The 24,401-nt window shown below is 52.7% G+C and overlaps 3 protein-coding genes across 3 annotated transcripts; 1 reads left to right on the forward strand and 2 right to left on the reverse strand.

The window, feature by feature from the left end:
* Positions 1-6,172: 6,172 nt before the first annotated feature.
* PIN1 (peptidylprolyl cis/trans isomerase, NIMA-interacting 1) lies at positions 6,173-19,365 on the reverse strand. The gene is made up of 4 exons (XM_059833011.1): positions 19,283-19,365; positions 17,394-17,594; positions 10,738-10,848; positions 6,173-7,441 (listed from the first exon to the last, which is right to left on the reverse strand). The coding sequence occupies exons 1-4, from the start codon at positions 19,338-19,340 to the stop codon at positions 7,332-7,334; spliced, it is 480 nt and encodes a 159-aa protein (XP_059688994.1). The 5' UTR covers positions 19,341-19,365; the 3' UTR covers positions 6,173-7,331.
* Positions 19,366-19,698: 333 nt separating this feature from the next.
* UBL5 (ubiquitin like 5) lies at positions 19,699-20,692 on the reverse strand. The gene is made up of 5 exons (XM_059833014.1): positions 20,660-20,692; positions 20,413-20,474; positions 20,241-20,324; positions 20,046-20,083; positions 19,699-19,930 (listed from the first exon to the last, which is right to left on the reverse strand). Exons 2-5 carry the CDS (start codon positions 20,466-20,468, stop codon positions 19,887-19,889), a joined length of 222 nt encoding a protein of 73 aa, XP_059688997.1. The 5' UTR covers positions 20,469-20,474; positions 20,660-20,692; the 3' UTR covers positions 19,699-19,886.
* Positions 20,693-20,767: 75 nt separating this feature from the next.
* FBXL12 (F-box and leucine rich repeat protein 12) lies at positions 20,768-23,620 on the forward strand. The gene is made up of 3 exons (XM_059833049.1): positions 20,768-20,868; positions 20,961-21,033; positions 22,065-23,620. Exons 1-3 carry the CDS (start codon positions 20,768-20,770, stop codon positions 22,836-22,838), a joined length of 948 nt encoding a protein of 315 aa, XP_059689032.1. The 3' UTR covers positions 22,839-23,620.
* Positions 23,621-24,401: the final 781 nt, after the last annotated feature.

A 24,401-nucleotide genomic window follows, 5' to 3' on the forward strand; every position in this document is an offset into this window, starting at 1 on the left:
ATCCCAGTGCCTCCCCTCTCCATCCCAGTGCCTTCCTCCTCCATCCCAGTGCCTCCCTGCTCCATCCCAGCACAAGCACTGGGTCCTGCCACACCTGGGAGCCTTGTTTCCAACACCAGGAAAGGAAACTCCCTTGGATGGGCAGCCAGAGCTGCCCGGCAGCAGCAGGCTTTACCTCGGCACTGCCACGGGATTTACCATCACCGCAGCCGGACAGACCTGTCCCAGCATCTCTCCCCTTCGGTAAGAGCCTCCGTCGGCGTGGAGTTGGGGCGTGATGGCAGGAGAAGGGCTGGAGATGGAAGCCATCCCCATCAGGCGAGATTCAAGCCTGGCTGGGAGCAGCACAGAGCCCCTGGAAGGCGTACGCCCGCTGCCTGCCCTTTTTCCACCACTAAAGCAACCGGGGGTGGAGGTAGGAGGCTGGATCAGAAGAAGTAGGGTAACGATCACGCATCGGTATTTCCCTGCTCATGTCCCGTTGGAAGCAGAACTACATACAAGAAGGCGGCTGTGATGCATCCGGGATGGAAAAGTGGCTGCTTTAAAATAATAATAACAATACTATTAATAAAAAAAAAAAAAAAGAAAGCAAAGGTGGCGAGTTTTGTGACCTAGCAAGAACAAAAATCACTTTATAATCACCCGTGAGAGCTGCTGTCAGGACAAGGACTGCCAACCCACGAGCCCGACATGCCCGAGTTTCCGGATGAAGAGGGAAAGGCAGGAGGAGCGACGGGGGGACAAGGAGACCTCGCTCAGCTGAAGCGAAGGCCATCGGCGTCTTTGTCACATTTAAACGTTCTTTGAGACCCTTCATGGAAATAACGACCTAAATACTAGCTGGTGCTGGTGAACGTGACTAAATCATGCTCCCCCATCTATTACAGAGCAGGGAGGAGGCACACAGCACCCCAGGCTCCCTGCTCGGTGCCGTCCCCACCGCTCACGTGGGCGAAGATCAGAGGTGGCAGATGCCCGGAGGAATTCGGCCTCAGCTGTATTGCCAAGCCAATATTTCTCTTCCCTGCTTTGGTCCCCAAGTACACGGCAGCTCCTGTAACTTGTCTGCTCTGTAATAATTCACCATCGCGGAAGAAGGGAAAGCGCAGATGGTTTGTTACGGGGGTAAAGCTGCAGCATCGAGACAAACATCCCCGAGACAAACATCCCCAATACAAACATCCCCGAGAAAAACATCCCCGAGAAAAACATCCCCGAGACACAGGGCAGCTCACTAAGGCATCCCGCTGAAAGCAGCGGAGAACTGGGGAAAAAAGAGAAGCGAAAGCACGAGCCCAGCTGGGAAGGGACCCTCCGCGTCCTGGGACCCCGACCACGAGGACAATCTGCACTTCAGAGCCATCTCAGGAAAGCAAACTGGTCCAATTCCTCCCGAGCTCGCCCCGGGGACGGAGAGCCTCCCGGGGCAGCCACGCTGCTGGGTGCTGCAGCGGAGGGGAGCTGTAAGGTGCTGCTGGGCTGGTGCCCTCGTGGGTGCAGCACCCGCAAAGAGCCTGGGTGGGTTGGAGGCAAAGGCAGCAGCTGACAAACATCGGGCTCCAGCACCCCAATGCCTCTCACCACGCGTGGGGCTCACCAGCAGCAGCTCTTGCCTTGCAGGCACGGCTCCCGACCCCGCAGCGGGAGTTTGCGAAGGCGCTAGCACCCTCCAAGCCCATCTAGGCTCAGTAAAAGCACTTTGTGCTAAAATATGGGGCGGGGGGGGGAAAAATCCATCCTTGTTCTCTCCCTTCCCTCTCCGAGGAAGAGCAAACCATCGCTTCCCTCCCCAAACCCTCCAGGCTGCGCCGAGGCGAGCTCAGTCCTGCACCGCAGAGACGCGGCAGCTCAGCCCCTTCCAGCCAGGCCACGGCAGGGAAGGTTGGCTCTTATTTAAGCTGGGAGTGCCTAAAAATAATTAGCAGGAAAGTTCATTACAGCAGAGCTAAATGCTCCAGCCTCGTCCTTGGAAGCTGCCAGCAGCTCTCCCGCAGCTGGCAGTGGCGTGCACGCCGCTCGCTTGCCCAGACCCCTAATGAAACACGGGGCGGGGAGGGGGGGAAACTCGGCAAATTAGATCCAGTTGATGATCCAATTAAGGTTACGTTTGCAGAACTATTGGATGCAAAAGAGAGTCCCTGGGCAGATGCCACGCTGAGAGGCAGCTCGCACAAAATGGCCCTGCAGGGAGCGCGGGGGGGCTGGGGAGATGCGTCTAGTTCCATCTTTGTACAACAGCTCAAGAGCTACATCTAGAGGTCCAGGCACCCTCCGAGCCGACAATTTAACGAGGGATTATCGCTCCTTCCTGGAATATTTGCAATCCGAGCAACGTGTTCCTTCACCCGTGACAGCGACGGCTCACGTAAAAGCATAGATATGCCTTTTTACGCAGGCGTCCGTCCCACCAGCCATCGCCTCAGCCCAAGTACGAGCAGGTCCCAGAGATGCAGGCTCCAGCCTCAGCCGGGCTCTCCGAGCCAACCTTTGCCTCCCCCAAAAGTCCTTCTGTGCCACCACCTCTGTCAGGGCAAGCGAGAAAAGCGGTTGATGCCAGGAGAGAGTAAGCAGCAATCTTAAAAGAAGGGATTAGTTCGGAAACTTAGCATGAATGTTAATTGAATGCAAAGTGACATGGGGGTGGCGTGACGGAGGGGCGGAGCGGGCTTCTGCGGATGCAAAGATAGGGCTGCGCAAATGGGATTTTGCTGCACTTGTGACTTCCCCGGGGAGAAGGATCTGCAGGATCAAGAAATTCAGTAACAGGGATTAGGTGGAGCCCCAAAAAATAATTGCATTCCCCAGCAGAGCCAGCGAGTGCTCCCTCGCTTTGTGCCAGGTAGAAAAGGCAGCGTTAAATAAACCCACCCCGCTCTGTCCATGTGCCCTTCTGGATCCCAGTTCCTAATGCCCGGAGGAGAACTGTCGCATACCCCGTGGAAGGCGAAGAGGCAAGCGAACGGCAGCGTAGCCCGGCTGTGGAAGAGAAAACTCCTGGATGCTCCCAGGATGGTGCTGGTTGGCCGCTGTTTGGCACGGAGACACCAAAGCAATCCCCAGAGCGCATCCCCGGGCAAGGGATTGGCTGCGATTCAGCCGGCCCAAAGGGAAAGAGACCACCGCAAAGCTCCCGAGGCAGGGATGGGACCCAGGGGTCCTGATTTGGGGGCTGCTGCTTTGGTCCGTGGAGAGCCAGGAGGCGGGACGGACCCTCAGCCACGCAACTGCTGCTTCTCCATCTGCCCCCCTCTCTGGGTCTCGTAAAGACACATCCCTGAGCAGGCTGTGGATGATTTCTGTTGTATTTTCCAGCAAACCCAATTTCTGCAAAGCCTTTGTAACAACTAGCATGGCGGGAGGGAACCACTCGGTAACACACCCAACAAACACCCCTTCGACCACCTCTCCCTTCACACGACCACCACCAGAACCTCGTCCCAACTTGACCGTTTGATTTAATCGCGTCCAGACTTTGGGCTATTAACCAGAACATTGCTCACCGCTCCAGAGGGCACGCAGGAAGGCTTTCCCCCCCCCCACCCCCTCAAAAAACATCTTACGGTTTCTTCTGGGGCAGAAATGCCAACTGTGAGCATCCTCTGTGTCCTTCCGAGCACAAGAAGTGCTCATCCTTCCACGTGGGGCCCCAGCAGCTTCCCCGCAGCCCCTAAAGAGGAGGTTGTGCATAGGAGCTTCCCTATCTCCCCTACATCCACGCACGCCAGCATATACCTCTCCATAGGTGAGAGAGGGGCATTTTTAACGGGACTCTGGCACAGCTCCGATTCCCTCCCCAAGCTCCATTCCAAGGCTGGAAGTGGGGAGCTGCTGCGTCACCAGCCTGAGGACAGGAGTCCGGAGTCTGGCAGCCCCCGCTTTAATAACGGCGCTTGACAGAGATGGATGCAATCTCCTGCGGCACGGCGATAGCCAGTCAGCACAGGCTGCCCTCTCCGCCGGCGTGCATAACGCACCGCGGATTTGGCAGGCGGAAAATAAGAGTTGAGCCATGTCTTGGGGTAGCAGCAGGGGCAGGGGGGCTACCCCTTCCCTGCCTGCCTCTTGCCTTCAGCCTCCTCGATACCGCACAATTCCCGGCCGAGAGAGCTGGAGAAAAGCATCCCTCTCCTGCGACAGCCCCAGACCTGCCTCCAACCCGGCTCCTGATCTCCTGCGATGCGACAGCCTCTTCCTCAGGCCCTGGAGAGAAACCAGAAGAAATCCCTTAAATGATCCTTCTGGAGAAGTGAAGGCTTCAAACACGATACAGTCAGAAGCGGTTACTGTTAGTGTCACCGCTCCAGTGACGGAGTCCAAGAGTTGACACGCGTTTGGAGTCCCGAGCCAGGGTCCCCTGCAAGAACGGGGTTAGACGGAGCCGTGCTGCTCCGTATCTCCCCCAGGAACGGTACCGGGAAGGGAAGGGACCCGAATCCAGGCCATGACAGCACGCCAAATCAGGTTACTATATCACAGATGTTCGCTGAGCACAGCAACAAGCGCGTCTTCCCTGGGGAAAGGGCAGCAGACCAAAGCAGCTCATGGTTTTATGACCTCTGCAAAGAGATAAACCGGAGCCAGGACGGTGCGCTGGTGTCTGAGCGGAGCTGAACCCAAATCCTGGGTCAACCGACACCAAAGCTGCGAGCAGAACCTCGGGAGAAGCTCCCATCCTGCCATGCACGCACTTGCTCTGCCGAGCGTTTCGGCAAGGTCTCGCTGGGGGGAAAGGGAAGGGCCAAACCAAACCAGCATTGCCGGATGAAACGCCAGCTAATGCTACGCCTCTGCCCAGCACCGCAGAATAGCTCTCCTCGGCACGGCGCAGGGCTGGATAGGGCCAATTCGCAACAACGCTGAGACCCGTTAAACCTACTGACTATGCAGTTTCCACCTTGAGCAGCACTGGCAGGATATCCCGAGGGCGTTTATGCTTCCCTGGGTGGCTGCTTGGACCCCGACGTACAGCAGACCCGCGAAGCCTTATGCTTTAGGGCGCTGCCAGCAGTCGTAAATAACCTAAAGAACGTCCCCAGCCGTCAGCAAGCACTTTTTAGAAGCCAGCACCTTCTCACGCAGCCCCACAGCTTGCTGCTGCGAGGTCTTCGCCCATTGCAAACCTACTGCCTATGGCAGTAAAAGAAAGCCCCCGGCAGCATCTTAACCCCCAGCCCAAAATTCTCCACCTTCTCTTCTTTTTTCACGGCCACGGCCGTCTCATCAACCTTTTACTTGTGGTCAGAGGCGATCCCCAGCCCGGCTTCCCAGCTCCTGAGGAAGATCCGAAGCCGGTTCTGGGATCACCCCGCTGCAGGGGGAACGCAAAACCACCACAGCCACGGAAAGACACTTGCCTGCCGCTGCTTTTACTGTATTACCACATTTCCAGACAGAGATGACATCGCCACTTGTCTTTATTTACCTTTGATCCCGCTTTCGTGATGCCACACAGTTATTTGAGGTGATTTTTCTTTTTTAAGTTCTCACCTGCTTGTCACCCTCAGCTGGGTATTTTTCATTTTATTTTATTTTTTTTTAAATCGATGCGTAGCTATGGAAACCAACTTTTATCCGATGCGCAAGAGCCTTCCATCTCCCCAGCGCAACCAGCAAAAAAGCAGAACTGCGAGCGATATTCCCCTGTTTGTTTTCGGTGATCACAGTAATTGGAGAGAGTACGTAGGAGATGTTGCCTTTCCCCAGCTCTAAGATGGGAGTTTTTAGAAAAAAAAACCCCAAACCAACACACCGAGGAGCCACTCTCCGTAATAGCTGATTTCACACCACAAATGGAACACCTAAATTTGCAGAACTGAGGAGAGGTAGGAAGCAGCTATAAAATCACACTAGAAGGACTGGGTTTACCTTCTCGGAAGTAACACCTCGTAGCAGGACTTAAACCGTTCTTAGGAAATAAGACGCGGACTCGACGCAAAGCAGGAGAACCCAACGACAAAAAAGAATAAAGAATATTAGCTTATAGCTTCAGGCAAATATGGAGAAGTTTTGCTTAATACCATGCAAGCCCCATTTCCATTTTAGGATTTAGAAGAAAAACAAGAGCAAGAGCCAGCTCAGCACATATTGCAGAGGTTTTTGTTTGTTCTAATAGAAGCAACAAGATCTCTACAGGCAAAGGAGGAGAAATAATCAATACCACAGCTCTTGAAATGTTTAATTGGAGAGGGCTTTATTTTCTGCTTAAGAGAACTGGAACTATACAGCTGGTTTGCATCGGACCAAAGCTGGGATTTTATTTTTTTTTTCCGATTTTATTTCGCGAACCATAAGCAATGCAGTGTAACTGGAAAACAACGACTTACAGTGTTTAAACCACAAGTGGATCGAGAGGAGCTTGAGAAAAAAAAAACCAAACAGCCTTCTAGCTAAAACTGAAAATCCACAATACAGTCCGCCCTACGGAATGGCACTGTCGCGTCTAAATAATGGAGTGACTTCAGGCTGGAAAGGGAAGCGCACAGCATCCTACGTACCGCTACACAGCTCAGGCTGGCTACTGATCTTCCTGCAGTGGCAACTACTGGCCGTTAGCCTCTCTCGTTTGCATTCAGAACCAAAAGGCATCTTCAAGTTTGAGAGTCAAAGCAATGGCAGGAGCAGAGCGCGCTCCCGGTGCCACTGCGTGACGGGACAGAGGGACGATCCTCGCCGAGACAGCTGCGTTAAGGGAAGCTACGGACGGACACCGAGGGATGGGTGCCCCATGCTAAGCTGGCTCATCGTTTGATATCTTACGGTCAATTTATGAATGGCTTTAGTAAACCAGTTCTACAAACCAACAGGCTGGACTGCAGAGCAAATACCGTTCAGTCAGGTTAAAATGTGTTTGAACAAACATGCAGAGGGATGGGGAGTTCATTCCGTCATAGCACCAGAGTTCACAAGTCAGCTTCGCCATCATCAGCGCTGCGCTGCAATAAATACTCTGCGTCTCTAACAGGGTGGATGTGGGAAGCACTGAAGTGTGACCTTTAGCATTGACAATTCCTCGGCTTAGGAGACATGTCAATATAACTCAAGCAGCTGTGGCATGCCAGAAATGTTGGTTTTAACATTCTCTCTGCTTATGAAAGATGCTACTGTCTTATTTTGATTGTGTTCTCACCCTTGGCTAACCATGCATCTCTGCAGGTGAAAAACATTGTGTCAGGTGCCACAGAAGATATTGAGATATGAAATGAGCTTTTTTTTTTTTTAAACTGGATATGAAGTTCATTTGGGAGAGTGCAGGGTTGGAGTAGGTTTTGTTTTTATTTTTTTTCCTTTCTTCCCCTCGCCCTTTCCTTTCTACGTGTCACCAAGGCACTTCACTCTGTGCGTAGGATGATGTGGATCCCTGATTCTGTGAAAACTGGTCCGCTCATCTCGCCAGCTCTCAGCGCAAATGAGGCATCTTCAAAAGGTTTCTGCATCTGACCTGCAGAGAGCAGACACCAGAAAGTTCAATTAAGCCCAGCAACGAACAGAAGATCTTTCTGAGCAAGCAAGCCTCAAATGACGACAGCTTCCAGGCAAACAACAAAGTCACCAATTAATAACTTGCAGGGGGTGTTTGTTTTCATCTCCTCCCAGAAGATGATTCAAAACAACTCATTCACACATGCACGTACACAGACTTTTTCTTTTTTAAACAGGGGGGTTTGTTTAGATCCTACAGACATCACTGTAGCAAGGAAAGATATCCAGGGAGCTGCGGAGCCAAAAGGCAGAGGAAATCTGTTCTGCAGACTCACTGGCACAAGTGGATGTTCGTCTTCCAGTCTGGTGTGCCCTCCAGGTACACAGAGGGAATAGATGCAGTGTGCATTACAAGCTGCGCTAAATAATTTACAAGGCACACGTGGATAATGTCATGCCCTAGATAAGAATTGCTCTTAAGGCTCCGGTCTCTAAGTCACTGAGTTTCAGGAGGTTTAGCAATCCAGGCTCAGGAAAGCCAGAGGTGCTCAGAGGAAGGACCCCGCACGGGGATTCACAGGCAGAACTACCGCAGCTCTGCAGCGAGGCAGAAGGAATAAGCAGCACAAGCGCTCAGCCAGAATAATTCAAGCCAAGAGGAGAGACACCAGCCTGCCACAGAGGGTTCAAGGGGGGTGGTATTTTTGCCCAGTTTCTTGGCATAAAAGTTAGAGCAGAGAAACTGCCCGCCCCAGCCAAAATAATGAGGTTTTTACTGTTACCAACAGGTCAAAGTCTCACCGGGGGACTCTCAGCAAAAGCTTCAGCAGAAGGACAAGATGCCTGCAAGGGAAGGCCAGGGGGTGACGGTCCCCCAGGCCCAAAGAGAACCCCTCCTCTCTGCTCTTAGCACTGACCCCGCTTGCAAAGCTTGCCTCGAGATGCCTGAGGAAACGTACAGACCATCGCCTTGCCAAAAACGCAACATAAATCTCCTGTAAGTTTACGACGCTTGTCTCCAAGCTTCAAGGCAGTGCTGTAGCTTTGGACTCCGCAGCACATCGGGAGGGGGCTGCAGAAAGCTTCTAGGCAGCCTGACAGCTGGATCATTGGCAGACGTTGCAGCGATAGACTAATCTCTTTGCAAACTAAACCTTCCCGACCCCTTCAAAGACCACGCGTCCCCGCTGCATCCCATCTAGCCCAGCAGCACCTCCAGAATTCATGTTCTCTTTCAGAACCTCCATCCACCCGCAGCCCTTTCTCTAGCAAGGCAGTTAGATGCCACAAAAGATGCTCAATTCCTCCCGTTCAGGGTTAGTAACGGCTTCAGCTTGGTATTTTCTCCTTCCAAAAAAAGTGGTTGATTACTGAAGTGACCTGATGCATATGGCTCTCCAGAGTTTCGCTTCTCTCATTTCAGCGTTTAGATTAATTGCTAGGAGAGGCAAGCAGCTTGCCTGGCTCACAAGCTCCAGTTACAAAGCCAGTGTCGTTCACTGTCAAGCAGACGTGCCTTGTCACCTGAATTTTTCGGTTATTTTCCACTAGGACCTGAAATCTTTACTTCAGATGAGGTAACAGCCTCCCTGCTACACCACAGTGGTCTTTCTCGAGCAGAAACATGACTTATTTGAAGGGTTTCAGGAAGACAAATTGAAATGTTTTAATAACTTCACCTCCGAAGTAAGCAGTGCTCCAAGTTCTAAGAAATTACATTTTCAGCTCAGTGAAAAAAAAAAAAAAGAGGCAGAGAGGGAGATGAAGTGACAGCTCAGGGGTTTGGCCACCACACATGGTTCCAATGCCATCTAGTGGCAACTGGCTCTTGCAACATTTCTTTACATTTTGGTGCAGCCAGGAAAAAAAAAAAGAAAATCAATCTCTTTCCGTACATCTCTAAAGAACACAACGAGCTGAGTTTCCGCTGAACCCAAAATAGCAGACACAGCACCCTAGAATTAATGTTTCATTATACACAATAAAATATCACTGTTTAGCCCTGCTTGAAAGGATCTATTTGAGGAAGGAACTGTTGCTGAACTGTAGCAACACTGTACCCTAAAAAGGAACAGTGATTAAAACCAGTATTTTTTGGGGGGGAACCCCAAACGACATTCCTGAATACCGTTTCCCCTGCCAAAGCCGGGTGGGCTGCAGCTAGCAGGGGCTGAAAGAGGGACTCGGGAGCCCCTTCCGCGGTTACATCTGCAGCAGCAGTGAGCCCACTAGTGTTTTAATATTCCCGGGATACCCTAAGTGGGGTAACAGCCCGGCATGGCGAGGCAGCTGTGCAAAATCTCCTGCAAAATCTGTATGCTTGCTGCAGGGTGCAAGCCCGAGACGAGCTTCTGAATGCTTCAGTCCACAAACCCCGAGCGTGAGCTTAGGAAAAACACTTCCATTAAAATGACAGGCCGGACCGCTGCTCGCCATTTCAAACACGGGCAGCTCTTACTACAGATCTTCCTCCGGGATCGCTGCAAGTCCCTATGACTTTGGGGCACAGATTATAGCAGTAAATATAGCATTCTCTCTCCCCAGCAGGAACCTTTCTTGACCCTCTTCAAATAAAATATGCATGGACACCCTCGCTATAAAAAGATTCTGGTTTGTTCTTTGAATATTGTAGCTGTACTCATGACATCATTGCTTTATGTTTTCCTCCTAGTGGAAATTACTGCAAAAAGCAGTCGTAAGGTAAAGCAAAAGAGGTTTCAATGTTACACTTTCCCATCCCAAAGATTCTTCCTCCCACACCAGCAAATCTCATTAATGAGGAAGCATCCCCGAGCTTTTTGTTGTCGCTCCCTCACTGCGCCAATCAATAATCCTGTAACAAAATCGCTCACCAGCAACATTATTTCGGTGGGCTGTGAATTGTTCTTATTTCCACAATTTGTTAACAGCTTTCTCATTGAAGATTAGAACGCCAAATCATTTATCTGGCATGCCGTTAGCAAGGCTTATCCGCTTCTTCCTTATTCATGGCTCATTACGCTGTGCAACCAGATTTCCATTCAGCGTAGCTGGAAAATCCTTTTCCAGAGGGAAAAGCCAATTTCATGAAGGGCGTTTGCACAACATCGCTTCTCTGCCTAGAATAATATTATGGTTGCATTCCTAATTGGTTTAACTTCTAGGCATCAAAACTACACTTCCCACACAGCAGGCCGCCTAGCATATAAATCCATTTTCACGTTCATTCCCCCAGCAGCGGGGCGCATTATTAAACCCCACTCCCTGCCAAGAAGATCAGCATCAACCCTGTAATCTTGATCTGGTGTTCACGCTGCCAAGCTGAGCTCGACTTACCTCTTCCAAACGCACCCAGATCGCCTCCCGCTTTTGCCGAGCTGCAGTCGCTAAACTGGGAAGCGAGAGATTCAAAATCCTCTTCTCCCGATTTTATCTTCTGGATGTAGCCTGTAAATACAGGGAATAATTCCATCAGGAGAAGGAAAAATGGATTAAAAAAAAAAACAAACCCACCCCAAAACCCCACCTTAAGCATGACATGCCACAGCAAGAAGGGCACCAACAGCCCTGTACGCAGACCACGTACACGACGTGAGGCTTTCACACCTCCTGAATGAAGACGGAGCCAGAACCAAACTTTCCCAACACCCCAAAAGCACTTGTCTCAGGTTTTTTTTTCCAAGCACGTTTCCATCTTCGTACCATGGCCCATTTCTATTTAAGCTTCTATTAAAGAAAAAGTTGATTCCGCCTACTACTACCCCTGAAGCAAGGGAATTTATTATTGGGCTTCAAGATAGATGAGCTTTTGATTTCAGAAGGGCTCACCTCGCCAGAAGACCAAGTATGAAGAATCCCCGAGGAGTGAATTATTTGTCAAGACAGCTTTTTAAAAGGTCAGTCAAGAAATATTCGTAGTCTTAACCGAGAGCTCTGCCCCACTGTTCCGAATCTTTCCGGACCAGTGGAACCCCCCCCCGCTAGCTCATAACAAGAAAACCTAGGAGATAAATCGTATTTTCCAGTCAACAGCTTGATAACATGATTGGGGAGCCACTAATTACAGATACTGACTCGTCTCGGAGACGAGCGAAGCACAAGCGCCACTGACACATCCCTTAACACCACGTGAGGCAGATTTTTCAGAGATTCTCGAGACAATGAGAAAACCCTGCATAGTTTCACGCAACTCAACCAGCTGCAGCTCCTTCATTAAAAGGAGCGTAACCACTAATCGAAATCCCAAGCCATCACTGGGCCGACTTGCAGCCACCCCCCACCAAAACGCAATTTAGTACCAACTCCAAGAGAAGTTTCTGCACGAGGACGGTCGTGTAAGCTGGACTCGAAGCCGTATACAGCACGTATAGCAGCTATACCTGCTGTAGGTCTGGCTGCCAGCTAACCCTCCACCTTCCCAAAGCAGCCTGCTCCTGCAGAGGGGCTCGCCTTCTGCACTTCAGACCCACAAATGATAAATCGAGACTAAATTACATTGCAAAAAATCATTCATCCATCTATTTTAAGGAAGGGAGCATCTCCCAGAGGAATCCATCCACACCTGCCCTGAAGCGCAGAGGAAGAGCGCTCCAGCTTCCCACCCAAAGCAACTCTCCGTACCAGGTGAAATCCAGCTAAACTTATTTCCCACTAGAGATTTGTTTAATTTTTAAATCCCTCTTTCCAGAACCCTCCCCTCAGCTTTTGAAAGAATCGGCAAGGCCTGTCTTCCATTTTAGACCTAAGCAGTCTTCACCTTCAAAAAGAAATACCGAGAAGCAGCCCATTTTCTTTAACAGAGAAATTAAGGAGAAGAAATGTCATTCTACGCCCTCGAAGCTATTAAGTCTCCTGGTTTCAATAACCAAACTTTCTATTTCAGGTCACTCCCATGTATGCCCTCTAGCCTGCATGTATAAAGAGTCTGCACTTTGCTAGATAAACCTCTAAAAAAAAAAATAAAATAATAAAATCCAGCTGGGCATTGTTTATTCCAGCCACAAGCAGTGGAAGATCCCTACCTGACAAAGGGTCATGCACATAATTCAAGAGCTAGGCTTCATTATTCGGAGGGACACCCTCACAAAAGGTTTCTGATGCAAAAGGATGAGGAAATAAGTATTTGCCAGCTCATTTTAATGCTGTATACTTGTATACACCTGAGGAAATATCTGTGAGGGCTGGGGGCAGGTAAGAAAATATTCCTTAATGAGAGAATGGAGGTCGCCTCTTAGGAGTTGACATATCCAGCAGCAACTGCAAAAGCAGGCTATCAATTTTTGAATGAACCCCTTTATTGCGGTTTCACGCTTGCAAGATCAAAACGAAGGGATTTTAAGTCTTCGGATCAGTCTTCTAGATTGCAGCCCATTTTTCCTCCCCAATTCAGTCGCCTCTTTAAATCAGCTGCCACTAGCCTAAATCTGTGGAATTCGGCAAGGAGAGCTAGGTTCGCTTTCCCAGATGGACAGGCCAGGAGGAAGCGCTACCCAAAAAAAAAATAGGAATAGGAGATTGATTCTCTCTTGTTCTAGAATTTGTTTTTAAACAGGCGTCCCGAATATAATTCAAAAGCCATAGGAAGTTATCTTAATTCCTAAAGTGCATAACCCACTTTACAGAAAACACCAGCACCGGTATCGTCACCTAAGCGAGGTGATACACATCCATCCTGCCTGCTGCTTCGAGGGCACACGTACAGGCGGAGAAAGTCTAACAGCAAAGTCCGAAACTCTACGAAACTGAAGATAACGGCTATTTATCCTGCATTAAAAAGAGGAAAAGGATTATTTATCTGGGTGGAAGACAGTTCACAGCGTTCCTCCGTTTTCAGAAAGAAACTGATACTGGTTCATCCTATTAAACTAAGCTGCTTGAGCATAAACAGCCTACTTGCTGACAGCGTTTATCCTAAAAATACGTATTTGCAGCACCATAAATACGTATCTAATTGCATACAGCCGCCAGGCTCCAGCAAGAACCCATCACACATCACGCCCAGAAATGTCAGGAATTACGGCTTTAAGATATACCCTGATGTTAAAGCAATAAAGCATTCAAATTAAGGATGAGGGTGGTTACATTTCTATCCAAAACTGCCTGCCCTGGTCACATCAGCAGGTTCCGAGGGATAAAGAGGGTTTCACAAACTTGTGAGGAAAACCAGTCAACTACATATTGAAATAGAATTTAGTTATTAAAACCTCCTGATTTTATGCTAGTGACCAGCCTCACAGGCCTATCAACTAGATGAGGGGTTTCCCGGATAAAACCTAAGGCTTTTTTAAGCTAAGGTAGTTGTTTCAAGCCACCTCTACCAGAACAAGACACCCGCACCTCGTGTCCAAACCTTGGCTCTGTGAAGTGGGATTAATCAGCCTTTTTCCCAGATGATCTCAGCCGTTTCGAACAAATTACGCGGATTAGGTACCATCCGGGTTTTAATAAACTACTCCTAAGAAATCTCCAGGCATAAGCAAAATTGAATAATGGGAGATTAGTGCAAAGAGAGCAAGATGGAAAGTGGCAACGGATTGTGCTGAAATGGGGAATATTGGGGAAGAGAAGCTTTCGGGGACTGATCTTTGGGATGAATCCTAGCTGTTCCTGCAACAAGAAACAGGAGTAAACTAACGAAACACGCAAATAACGAGCTGGAGGGTGGGGAAGCACTGTCAGCAGAAAGAAGGATCAGAATATTAAACGTGACCTGAATGACCAAGCAAGATCCAACGACACCAAGCAAACTCACACACGTATTTACAGACTCCACAACAGGAAAAAAATTTGCTGTACGCAGAAAGCTCGATCAGGAAGAGGAGGACATTAAGTGCAGCATTACAAATAACTCCGAAACAGGCAGTACGACTTTAAAAGCGAGAAACACAGCACTGAAGTCATGGTATCTTCAACAGAGAGGAAGGCAGTAGTAAATGCCACAGCAGAAGGCACTGCCAAGAGCTAGTCTGGAATATTGCAGACCACGATGAACCCACGCTCAAGAAAGATTAATCGAAACTGAAGTGCAAAGGAGGGCTAAGAGTAGAAACAGCAGAAGGGATGACCTACATTACCAGAAACTGAAAGCCTGGTTGGCTCAGCGTGCAAAGAGCAGGGTTCTCTAAATCCACTGAGAGGGCGACATCAGGAAGAAATTAAATTTAATTAAGTAATTAAACAACACTAATGGAAGAAACACCAGATAGAAACTGATCATAAGCAATACTTAGCCAAAAACCGGGTTTCTACACATCAGAGTGGAGATGGTCTGGAATAACCTTCACAGCAAATTCAGCCAGAACCCTAACTGCCTCTCAACACGGCGCTTGATAAAGCTTGCAGAGGGGACCAAGAGGTTTCGCTACCTTAAATATCAGTGTCAGGCTCAAATCTGAAATTTCTTTTTAGCCCCACATTCCCTGTGCTGTTATCATCTATCAGAAAAGCACCTGGTGAGCCAAGTCCCCCAACTCCTGCTGTAACACAACGGGACAGCTAACCTACATTTAATTTTCCACTGCAACTTTCTTAACGCATTAAAAATCATTCACGGACGACGCACCCCTCCAGCTCTCTCGACTCTCCTCCCTTATTATCGGAGAAAAGCCATCAAACGGAGTATTTGACATCAGTCAAGTTCACCCACTGAAAACATTTATCTTTAATATCGTCCCCTCTCCCGAGGGAACAAAAAGCTCCCTAATCTAATCTCTTTCTCGGATTTTTATTGCATAAAGCATTAACACCAGAGCTAGATTCAGAGGGAGATCTCTCAGACATAACCAATCTCCAAATAAAACGTGAAAATGTGTGGTACCGTGCCTGTCAAACAAATTCCTCCCTGGAGACCTACTTAGACAATTCCACGCTATAATTACATTCACCAGGTACAGTACATCTGTTCAGAGAAGTTCATTGACGCCTGACTGTCAGGAGCCGTGGCGGAGCTAAGGCGTGCGCCTCCCGGTAAGTTTTAGCTGTTCTAGAAACTTAACTTTGAGTAATTTTCAAGAAGCCACCATAAAAGAATTAATCATAAGCTGATGAGCTTCCCAGGAATAGCGTTTATTAGGGACCAGCGTGGCCAGAAAGGTGGTTAGGGTTTGGGGGTTTTTGACAGTGGTATTCCCATTATAGGAATTAATTCCCTAACGGCCTTTACCAAGAAGACAAGCAGGGTATTTACATGAAGTAAGTTGTAATCATGACTCTTTCCTCTTCAGACACCACAGAGAGATTACAAAACATCAGAGCTGTTAGATAGCGAGAAGGCTCTGAAGCTGTCAAGCTTAATTTCATTTCTTTCGAGCTAAGGAAAGTTTAAGCTGTTTCTTTCCGTCACCTTACCAGGTAGCAAAGAACTGTGGCATCTCAAAGAAAAGCACCCAAAGTGAGAGTGATGACAATTGTTGGGTCCAAATAATGTTATTCAGGCTTCTAAAGATAACCAGTTGACAGAACACCTATGCATCAAAAAAGCCCGCCTGGTCACAGGCTCCTGAAATACCTCTTTAGAGATAATGAGACAACTTTCCCTTCTAAAAAATGTAAATGATCCCCTCTTACAAAGATCCAAGTTCACCAGTGCCTGCTTAAAACACGCCAGCATCGTGCATCACTTAACCTCTGATCTGTAGAAAGCTCTGCGCTGGCCTTTTGATGAACGCCACTCCAAGAGATGGCTCTAGAACACTTTCAGTCTTTAAAAAAATTAAAAATTAAAGAGAAGAGAGAGACAGAGAATTTGCAGCTCGGCTGAAATCTTTCAATCTATTTATCTTTACAGCAGTCTCAACTCCCTCAGCACAGATCTCCACACTGGGTGCGCATCCCCCTTTATCGCCCCCGGTCACACTTTCTCAGCCACCCTAACCCGAAGGAGACAATTCCCTAAGAAAATTCCCCTCTGTGCCAGTTAATTTAACCTCCCCTTCCAAAAGGCGGTGAGCAGATACCACCTGCTGGTCACTGCCTCGGTGCTTCAAGTTATTCAGCAAAGATATTTCCCCTCCCAGGGCTTTCAAATAACTCCTTGTAAATTTATTGTTGGTTAGGATCAAGGCAATAGCCAAAACGCCCTCCCTATCTTCCCTCCCTCAGTGCCGAAGCCATAAAAGATAAGACTTTAAAAAGATACGACAGTGCTGCGGCACCTATCTGTGCGCACACAGCGCGTCAGCTAGCCTTTGCAACCTCACTGCCAGGAAAAACAAAGCTGCCCACTGGGAGCTATTTAAATGTCACCCCAAGCCCCCAAATTCCTTATCCTGAGAGGTAAAAGGCAGTAGTAACAGCCAGACTTTGAACTTGCTTCCCTAAGATCAAAAACCCCTCGATGCTGAAGAAACACGACATCAATTCAATTCTACTGCCAGAGCTGCAAGGAAAAAATCTAGGCTGCAAAGATTAACACCACCTATTGCAGAAGGCACGCAGCGCCCTCCACCTAGACCAGATCACAAGCCACAACATTTTGGGAAAAGCCCGAGCCGATCAGGTCATCCGGACAGCCTCGTGCAAGGTTGATTGCCTTCTACAAGCAATTTGATTTCAAGCAGAGGTTAATTAGAACTTACTCTACGTTGCTATCAGGGCAAGGAGTCAAATGACATTAAATAAAAAGAAATGTTTAAAGAACATTTGTTTTAGCTTTAAATAATTTTATTTTTAATATAACAATACACATTTACAAAGAAAATACAAACAAACCTCTGAAATAACATTACAAAAAAACCACAAAGGGGAAGAAGACACATGGGCTGGGACCTATCTTTACGTCGTTTCATCATACAGCAAAATTGTTTCTCCGAGTGGCTGGGCCACACGGAAGTCCACGTTCAAACCACTTGGCTTAAAAGAAAAACAACTTTTCTTTAGCAAGTTCACGACACACTGAACCACTCATCTCGGGGTCCAATTCTAGCCTTAAAATGACTTTTCCCCTTCAACAGTATCATATTCTCTCTCTCTCTCTCTCTCCTGCATTTACTTGCCATTTATAAGCTCCAGTGCCTCATCTTTGGTCCGCGTGATCTTTTCCTGCCTCCACGACGAGGGTCTTCTGGACTGGTTGTGTTTCACCAAGAGATGTGAACATCGCACTTTGCTAGGCTCCCCTTGGCCGTTCTTCCCGCTGCCGCTGGGCCGTTCCCACTGGCTGGCATTTGTGATGTGGTTGAAGTAATAAACACGGCCTGCGGACAGAGAGAGGGGGCTGGGGTTAAAAAAAAGCTCCCGGCAGACCCCGAGAATCAGCTTCTTGACCCCAAGAACCAGTTTCTGACCCCAAGAATCAGCTTCTTGACCCCGAAGGCACAGAAGACTGGATTTCTGTGAGTGCTCGGCCACATCCATGCGATCAGCTCGCACACGCGAGGTAGGAAGCAAGACTTTACAACTCCGCATCATTTCTTCGGCAAGCGTTTCTGTCGGGAAGCGCCTTGAGTCAAAGCAACAGCCCCGTGCAGAAGCAGGCTCCAGCTGCCTTTCCAATTCACCAGCTCGCACAGATCAGCGACAAAACACCCACTGACACAGTCAGAAAGCACAAACACCCCCAGGCAACACCCTGGCGCTGCGAGAAGGCGGAGGGTGCCGGGTTTCTGGCCTGGGGTAAGACTGTGTTTCAGTCTAGCCCCATTTACAAGGGTGAAACAGTGTAAAGCCTCTCTGTTAAGCAGCAAACGCGGTGAGTTACTGTTAGCAAAGATCACATCTTTGCATTGCACAGACCTTTCCTTCTCAGAAATCACCTTTTTTCTACCAGAAAATAAGACCTTCCTGCTCAAGATATCCATGGTTTCCCCAGGTAGCAGAAAAAGAAACTCCTGTGAAGTCACCTCTCGACACATCCAGCATTAAAGCCAGGTAATTCTGCTGCTCGGGGGCCTTCCAGTGCTCAAAGCCACGCGTGCAGTTACCTGCGATAACTCACAGCATTGATCGAGGCGATTTCTGCTTTTTTCTAGCGAATCATTCATCCCAAAGCTCTCTATTGAAACTAAAAGCAGACTAGGCTCGAGAAAAAAGCCAACCAAACCAAGGTGAGGGATCGCGACAGCAGAGCTGTGCGGCGGGAAGCTACAACGTAGTAGCAAAGGGCCCAAATTCGCAGTTGCAATCCCAACCAACAGCCTAGACCTGCTAACTCCAGACAGCCACGGAGCTCCGGCCCTCCAGGACGCTTCAACCGCGGTAGTTCTGGCAAAGAAGGGTTCGCATGGGCCCCTCTTCTCTCTCAGCCTCCCTAGATTCATCGTCCTCACCTCGCACAAAAGAGCAGAGCAGCCAAGCTGATGAACACGACCTCCTAGGAACCGCTTTTGAGCCGCTAACGGACAAAACCCTGCTGAAAGCACCGTCCTGCCCCACAACTTCCCTCCCAGAGCCACCGCAGCCCCACCGAGGGCGAAGCGTCCTGCCACGCTCTAACCCGGCCGTTCATAAAGAGGCTCCTCTGGGCTCTGCCACCCTCCACCCGTTACCCCAGGCGAAACAACACCCCGCACGACCCAGGCATCGCTCCCCTGGCAGACCGCGATCCCAGGAGCCGCTTCGCGCCCCCCCCCCCCCCCAAGGCCAAACCGCCTCCCCCACCCCCTCCGGGGCACGACGCCCCTCGGCAGCCCCGGAGCCAGGCACCCCGCGGACCCCTCCCCTCCCACCCCGGCTCTCAGGCCCGCCCCAAACCCAGCTCTCCACACCCCGCCGCCACCGGGCACCGCTCACAGCCCCTCAGACCCCGCCGAGGCCCAGGCCGGGCCCACCAGGCCGCACCCCCACCGGGGCCTAAGCCGGACCCCCGATGCCCCAAGAGGCCCAACCCGCCGCCCCGGGAGCAGGCACCCCCCAGCCCCTCCGCTCCCGGTGCCGCTGCCCGTACCGGAGCTGCGGCTCATGCGCTTCTCCCAGCCCGCGGGCAGCTTCTCCTCCTCCGCCATCTTCCCTCGGCTGCGCCTCCCGCACCACCCGCGCCCGGCCCGGCCCCATTGGCGCGGGGAGGGGCGGGGCGAACCCGCCCCTTCTCTTCTCCCATTGGCCCGAAGGAAGGCAGCACCCAACCTCCCCGCGCTGCCATTGGTGAAAGCTCCCGCCCTTCTGGCTCTCATTGGCTGCGGGCGGGAGGCCGCATTGAAGCCGGAAGCGGCCCTGGGCACGTGACGCAGGAGAGGACGGTGGCCGCGGGAGGACAAAAGATGTAGGAGCGCGTAGAGAAACAGCGCATCGTTCCCTTCCCCGGTCCGGTGCCCCGTTCCCGCCGCCCCCGCTTCCCCCCCCCGGAACCACACAGCAACCGGAGACTCGAGAGACACGTTTATTATAAACCACTTAAACACTTCAGGGCAGCTACAGCAGGTTTAGAGCCTCAACATGGCTCCAGCCCGGCCATACCGGGGAGGGGCGGGGAAACGGGGATTGCGGGGGGTGTCCCGCGGAGAAGAGAGCACCGGCGGGGGGGGGGGGGGACCGGGAGGGGAGGGCAGCCGCTACTGGTAGTAGAGCTCCAGGTTCATGCCATCGTGGATCTCATCTGGAGGAAGGAGTTAAGGAGAAGGGCGGAGATCGATGGGGCTGGGGGGGGCCCGAAGCAGCGGGGACACACCCCCGCCGTTAACACCGTAAAATACCCGCCCGGAGAAGGATACAGTCGCCCAGCGTGACGTGATCCTTGAAGATGGTGTACCTGCGGGGACGGAAAACACAGCTATCAGGCGGCCGGTACCGACTCCACAGCCCCGGGATGGCGGGGGGGGGGCCCCGACGGCCCCGGAGGGGCCGTCGGGGCCCCCCCCCCCGCCGCCATCCCGGGGCGGGGACCGTTGTTCCCGGGCCCCACTCACCACTTCTTGAGCACGATTTTGTCCCAGCGGGTCCCGGTCTGCGCCGCGATCAGCTTCTTCAGGTCGCGGATGGAGTCCTCGGTGCTGGCGGGGCCGTTAAGGAAAAAAGGGGGGAACCGGGAGGAGCCCCCCCCCCCCCGCCACCCCCCCCTCCGCCGGTTCTCGGGGATACTTGCATTTTACCCGCACTTTCTTACCCAAACGGTCGTTGCAGACGACTTCGATCATCGTTGCCTGAGGGGGGAGAGGGGTTAGTGGCGGGGGGGGGTACGGGACGAGACACCGGGGGTTAACGGGGAGGAGCGAAGAGGCAGCGGGAGGGGGAAAGAAGCACCGGGGGGGGTGTTCGTCGGTAAGGATGGGGGTTCGCGGGTTAAACAGGGAGGTCCCGACCCCACCGGAGCCCCCCCGGTACCCACCGAGCCCTGCGTCACTCCGCCACAGCCGCTGCCGCGCCGGAACCGGAAGCTACCGGGTGGTTAGCCCGGAAGCGGAAGTGACGCACTCAACGCTGTGAGGCGGTCAAGATGGCGGAGGCGGCGGCCGCGGAGCTGCCGGCCTTGCCCGATTCGGTGCTGCTGCAGGTCCTGGCGCTGCTGCCGCTGCGGGACCGGCTGCGAGCGGCCAGGTCGGGACCCCCGACCCCCCCCCCCCCGCGGCACCGGGACCCGCCGCCTCTCGCCTGGGCCCCGGCGCTGATCGCCTCCCGCCTCCCCGCAGGGTCTGCCGGCGGTGGCGGCGGCTGGCGCTGGACCGGACGGTCTGGAGACATGTGGATCTGAGCCCGCACCGGGTACGGGGCGTCCCACTGTCTCCCCGCACCGGGAATCGATCCATCGCGGGCAGGGGGCTGAGATGGGCGGGGGGGGGGGAAATCACCCCACTGGGGGCTGAGATGGGGCGGGGGGGGGGTGTGAAGAAGTCACCCTACTGCGGGCAGGGGGCTGAGATGGGGTGTGGGGGGGGTGCACCCCACTGCGGGCAGGGGGCTGAGATGGGGCGGGTGGGGAGTCACCCCACTGCAGGCAGGGGGCTGAGATAGGGCGGGGGGGGGGGGTGTGAAGAAGTCACCCTACTGCGGGCAGGGGGCTGAGATGGGGTGTGGGGGGGGTGCACCCCACTGCGGGCAGGGGGCTGAGATGGGGCGGGTGGGGAGTCACCCCACTGCGGGCAGGGGGCTGAGATGGGGCGGGGGGGGGGGAAGTCACCCCACTGCGGGCAGGGGGCTGAGATGGGGTGTGGGGGGGGTGCACCCCACTGCGGGCAGGGGGCTGAGATGGGGCAGGGGGGGCACCCCACTGCGGGCAGGGGGCTGAGATGGGGGGGGGGGGGGGCACCCCACTGCGGGCAGGGGGCTGAGATGGGGCGGGGGGGCACCCCACTGCGGGCAGGGGGCTGAGATGGGGCGGGGGGGGCACCCCACTGCGGGCAGGGGGCTGAGATGGGGCGGGGGGGGCACCCCACTGCGGGCAGGGGGCTGAGATGGGGCAGGGGGGGCACCCCACTGCGGGCAGGGGGCTGAGATGGGGCAGGGGGGGCACCCCACTGCGGGCAGGGGGCTGAGATGGGGGGGGGGGGGGCACCCCACTGCGGGCAGGGGGCTGAGATGGGGCGGGGGGGCACCCCACTGCGGGCAGGGGGCTGAGATGGGGCGGGGGGGGGCACCCCACTGCGGGCAGGGGGCTGAGATGGGGCGGGGGGGCACCCCACTGCGGGCAGGGGGCTGAGATGGGGCGGGGGGGGGCACCCCACTGCGGGCAGGGGGCTGGGGGTGCCCCCCTGCCCACCCCCTGGGAACAGGACCCTTTTCTTTCCTGCCCCCAGATCAGCTCCCAGACCCTGTGGCACCTGGTGCGGCAGCATCTCCGCGACAGCCTGCGGACGCTGCGGCTGCGGGGCGCGCTCCGCTCCGGCGGCAAGCGACGGCTCCTCTCCCCCGCGCTGCTGGCTGCCCTGGAGAAGCGATGTCCCCAGCTCCGCCGCCTGTGCTTGGCCGAGACGGACCTCCGCCCCATCCCCTACGAGAGCATCCCCCCTTCCCTCACGGCGCTGGAGCTGAGTCACTGCGAAATCCCCGCCGCCTGGTTCTGCGGCCCCTCCGCGAGGGCCTCGCTCCAGCTGCAGCACCTCGTTATCCGCAACGTCCCTGCCTTTTCCGATCGCCATCTGCTGAACGTCTCCTCCCAGAGCCGCCTGAAGACGCTGAGCCTTTCTGGCACCTACCGCCTAACCGATACGGGGATTCAGAGAGCGGCTCCACACTTGGAGAAGCTGGAGCGCCTCGTGCTGCGCCACTGCGTCATCAGCGACTCCGCTGTGGACTTCATCGGGCGCCACGTGAAACGTCTTCGCTTCCTGGAGATCAGCAGCGCTTATTCCCTGACAAACGCGGGTCTGGCTTCTTTAGCCACCCTGCAGCGCCTGGAGACGCTGTGCCTCGACCTCTGCGATAAGATTTCCCCCAGTGCCCTTATTGCTTTGTGCCAAGCGCTGCCCCAGCTCAGGAACCTCAAATTAGGCGGGGTTCGATCTGAAGACCAAGTAATCGATAAAATTCAGGCGAGTTTGCCCCACTGTAGTGTTTCACATACCCCTTGACACACAGCCTGAAGCAGCAGGGCTTTTCTTACTCATTTTTATGCCCCAAGTGCTCCTTTTTGGGTAAAGGCTGTTTTCCTGGGAGCTGCTGCACGTATTTTTGGGACACAATTTTTGTTGGGGCTAAAATGGCAAGCGTGTCATGTAAAATCATTTGTCGGGAACTTGCTTTTGGTAGGATCCCCCCTTTTCCGTGGATTGGGGGAATAGGAAAGCCGGGGAGCGCCCAGCCTTTGGGAACCCTACTGATGAGCTGGCCAAAGACTGGCTGAGGTTATGAGTTTATACTCCGCCTGCTCCTTTTCTCCCCGCCGCCAAATGTCAGGGCAGCAGCTTAACGAGCGCAGAATTCAAGGAGCAAAGTGTGGCACCCTCCTGCCGCTGGGAAAAAAAAACCAAAAAGAGATCCGGCAGCCCAAACCCCAGACTTCCAGTTAATATCTAACTAATGTAATATTGCTTAACCACCCTGCACGTACACTCCAAACTCTGCCGGGGAAGAAATACCTCAGCGACACATGTCAGAGCTGCCTTTTTCTTGGAAGACCTCAGGTGATCCACCCAGACAGCGTTTTCGAGTCCGGGATGTCGTCTTGCTTCTACTTTCCTTCAAATTCAGTTCTTCTAGTTACTCCTCAGGAAGGTTTTGGTCGCAGGGGCTTCCTGAACGCCTGGTTCCAAGAGCCACACGTCCCGTTTGTGCAGCGAACGAGCTGGCACGTGCTCTCAGGCATCGCCAGGAGCTGCTGTTACCTCTGGCTTTTGCTGGGACCGGCTGACGTTTCTTCACCGCCTTTTATTATCCACATTATTCTCCTCCTCCCTGCAGCGTCGTAACACCGGATAACCGATGCCGAGTGTTGTGACATGGCTATTCTTAGGTCGTTGAGTCAGCCAAGGATGTTTTTAAACCAAATACTGTATTTATTAAATAAAAATGCTTTTGATTTATGTTTTCTCACACTGCAATGTTTTAACTGAACTAATGTCTTTGTTAAAATAAGGAAGTCGGGCAGCTTTTAGCACCGAGCGGTATCCTCAGGTGTTAACAGCTGCAGCTGTGGGATGAAGGTACAAGCGGGGCTGTTGAGCCGGTGTGTTAGCCAGGCTGCAGCCAGCCGGAGCTTGGTGCAGGAGCCCCTCGGGGAGACCCAGCGATTTATCCCCCGATTTAATCGCCCTGTCAATCCTAGCAGAGCTTTTCCCTCACGGCAGGGGAACACGGGGAATTACAAAGAGCTCAAACAAACACCCAAGTCCTGGATCTTCTCGACACCTCGATCCCTTCCCAGGGAGATTCTCCTACGTTAGATCTCAGCCTGGATCGGGGCGGGGGGGACGACACACATGAATGGATGTTTCCCACAGTTGCTCATGGGGTTTTCTTCCCTCCCCTCAGACAAGAGCATTCCCTTAGGATGCGCAGCAGGAGGATTAGTGTCCCAGCTGAGCCTTTTCTGGGCTCGGCCTTGAGACAGTTGTTTTCACCCCCTGCCCTGCATTCAGCTTATGCAATAAGCCGTTCGGTTTCCAACAGACCTGGGTGGCAGTGACCCGCCGTGT

The sequence above is a fragment of the Gavia stellata genome, chromosome 38, assembly GCF_030936135.1.
Source record: "Gavia stellata isolate bGavSte3 chromosome 38, bGavSte3.hap2, whole genome shotgun sequence".
Classification (NCBI taxonomy): domain Eukaryota; kingdom Metazoa; phylum Chordata; class Aves; order Gaviiformes; family Gaviidae; genus Gavia; species Gavia stellata.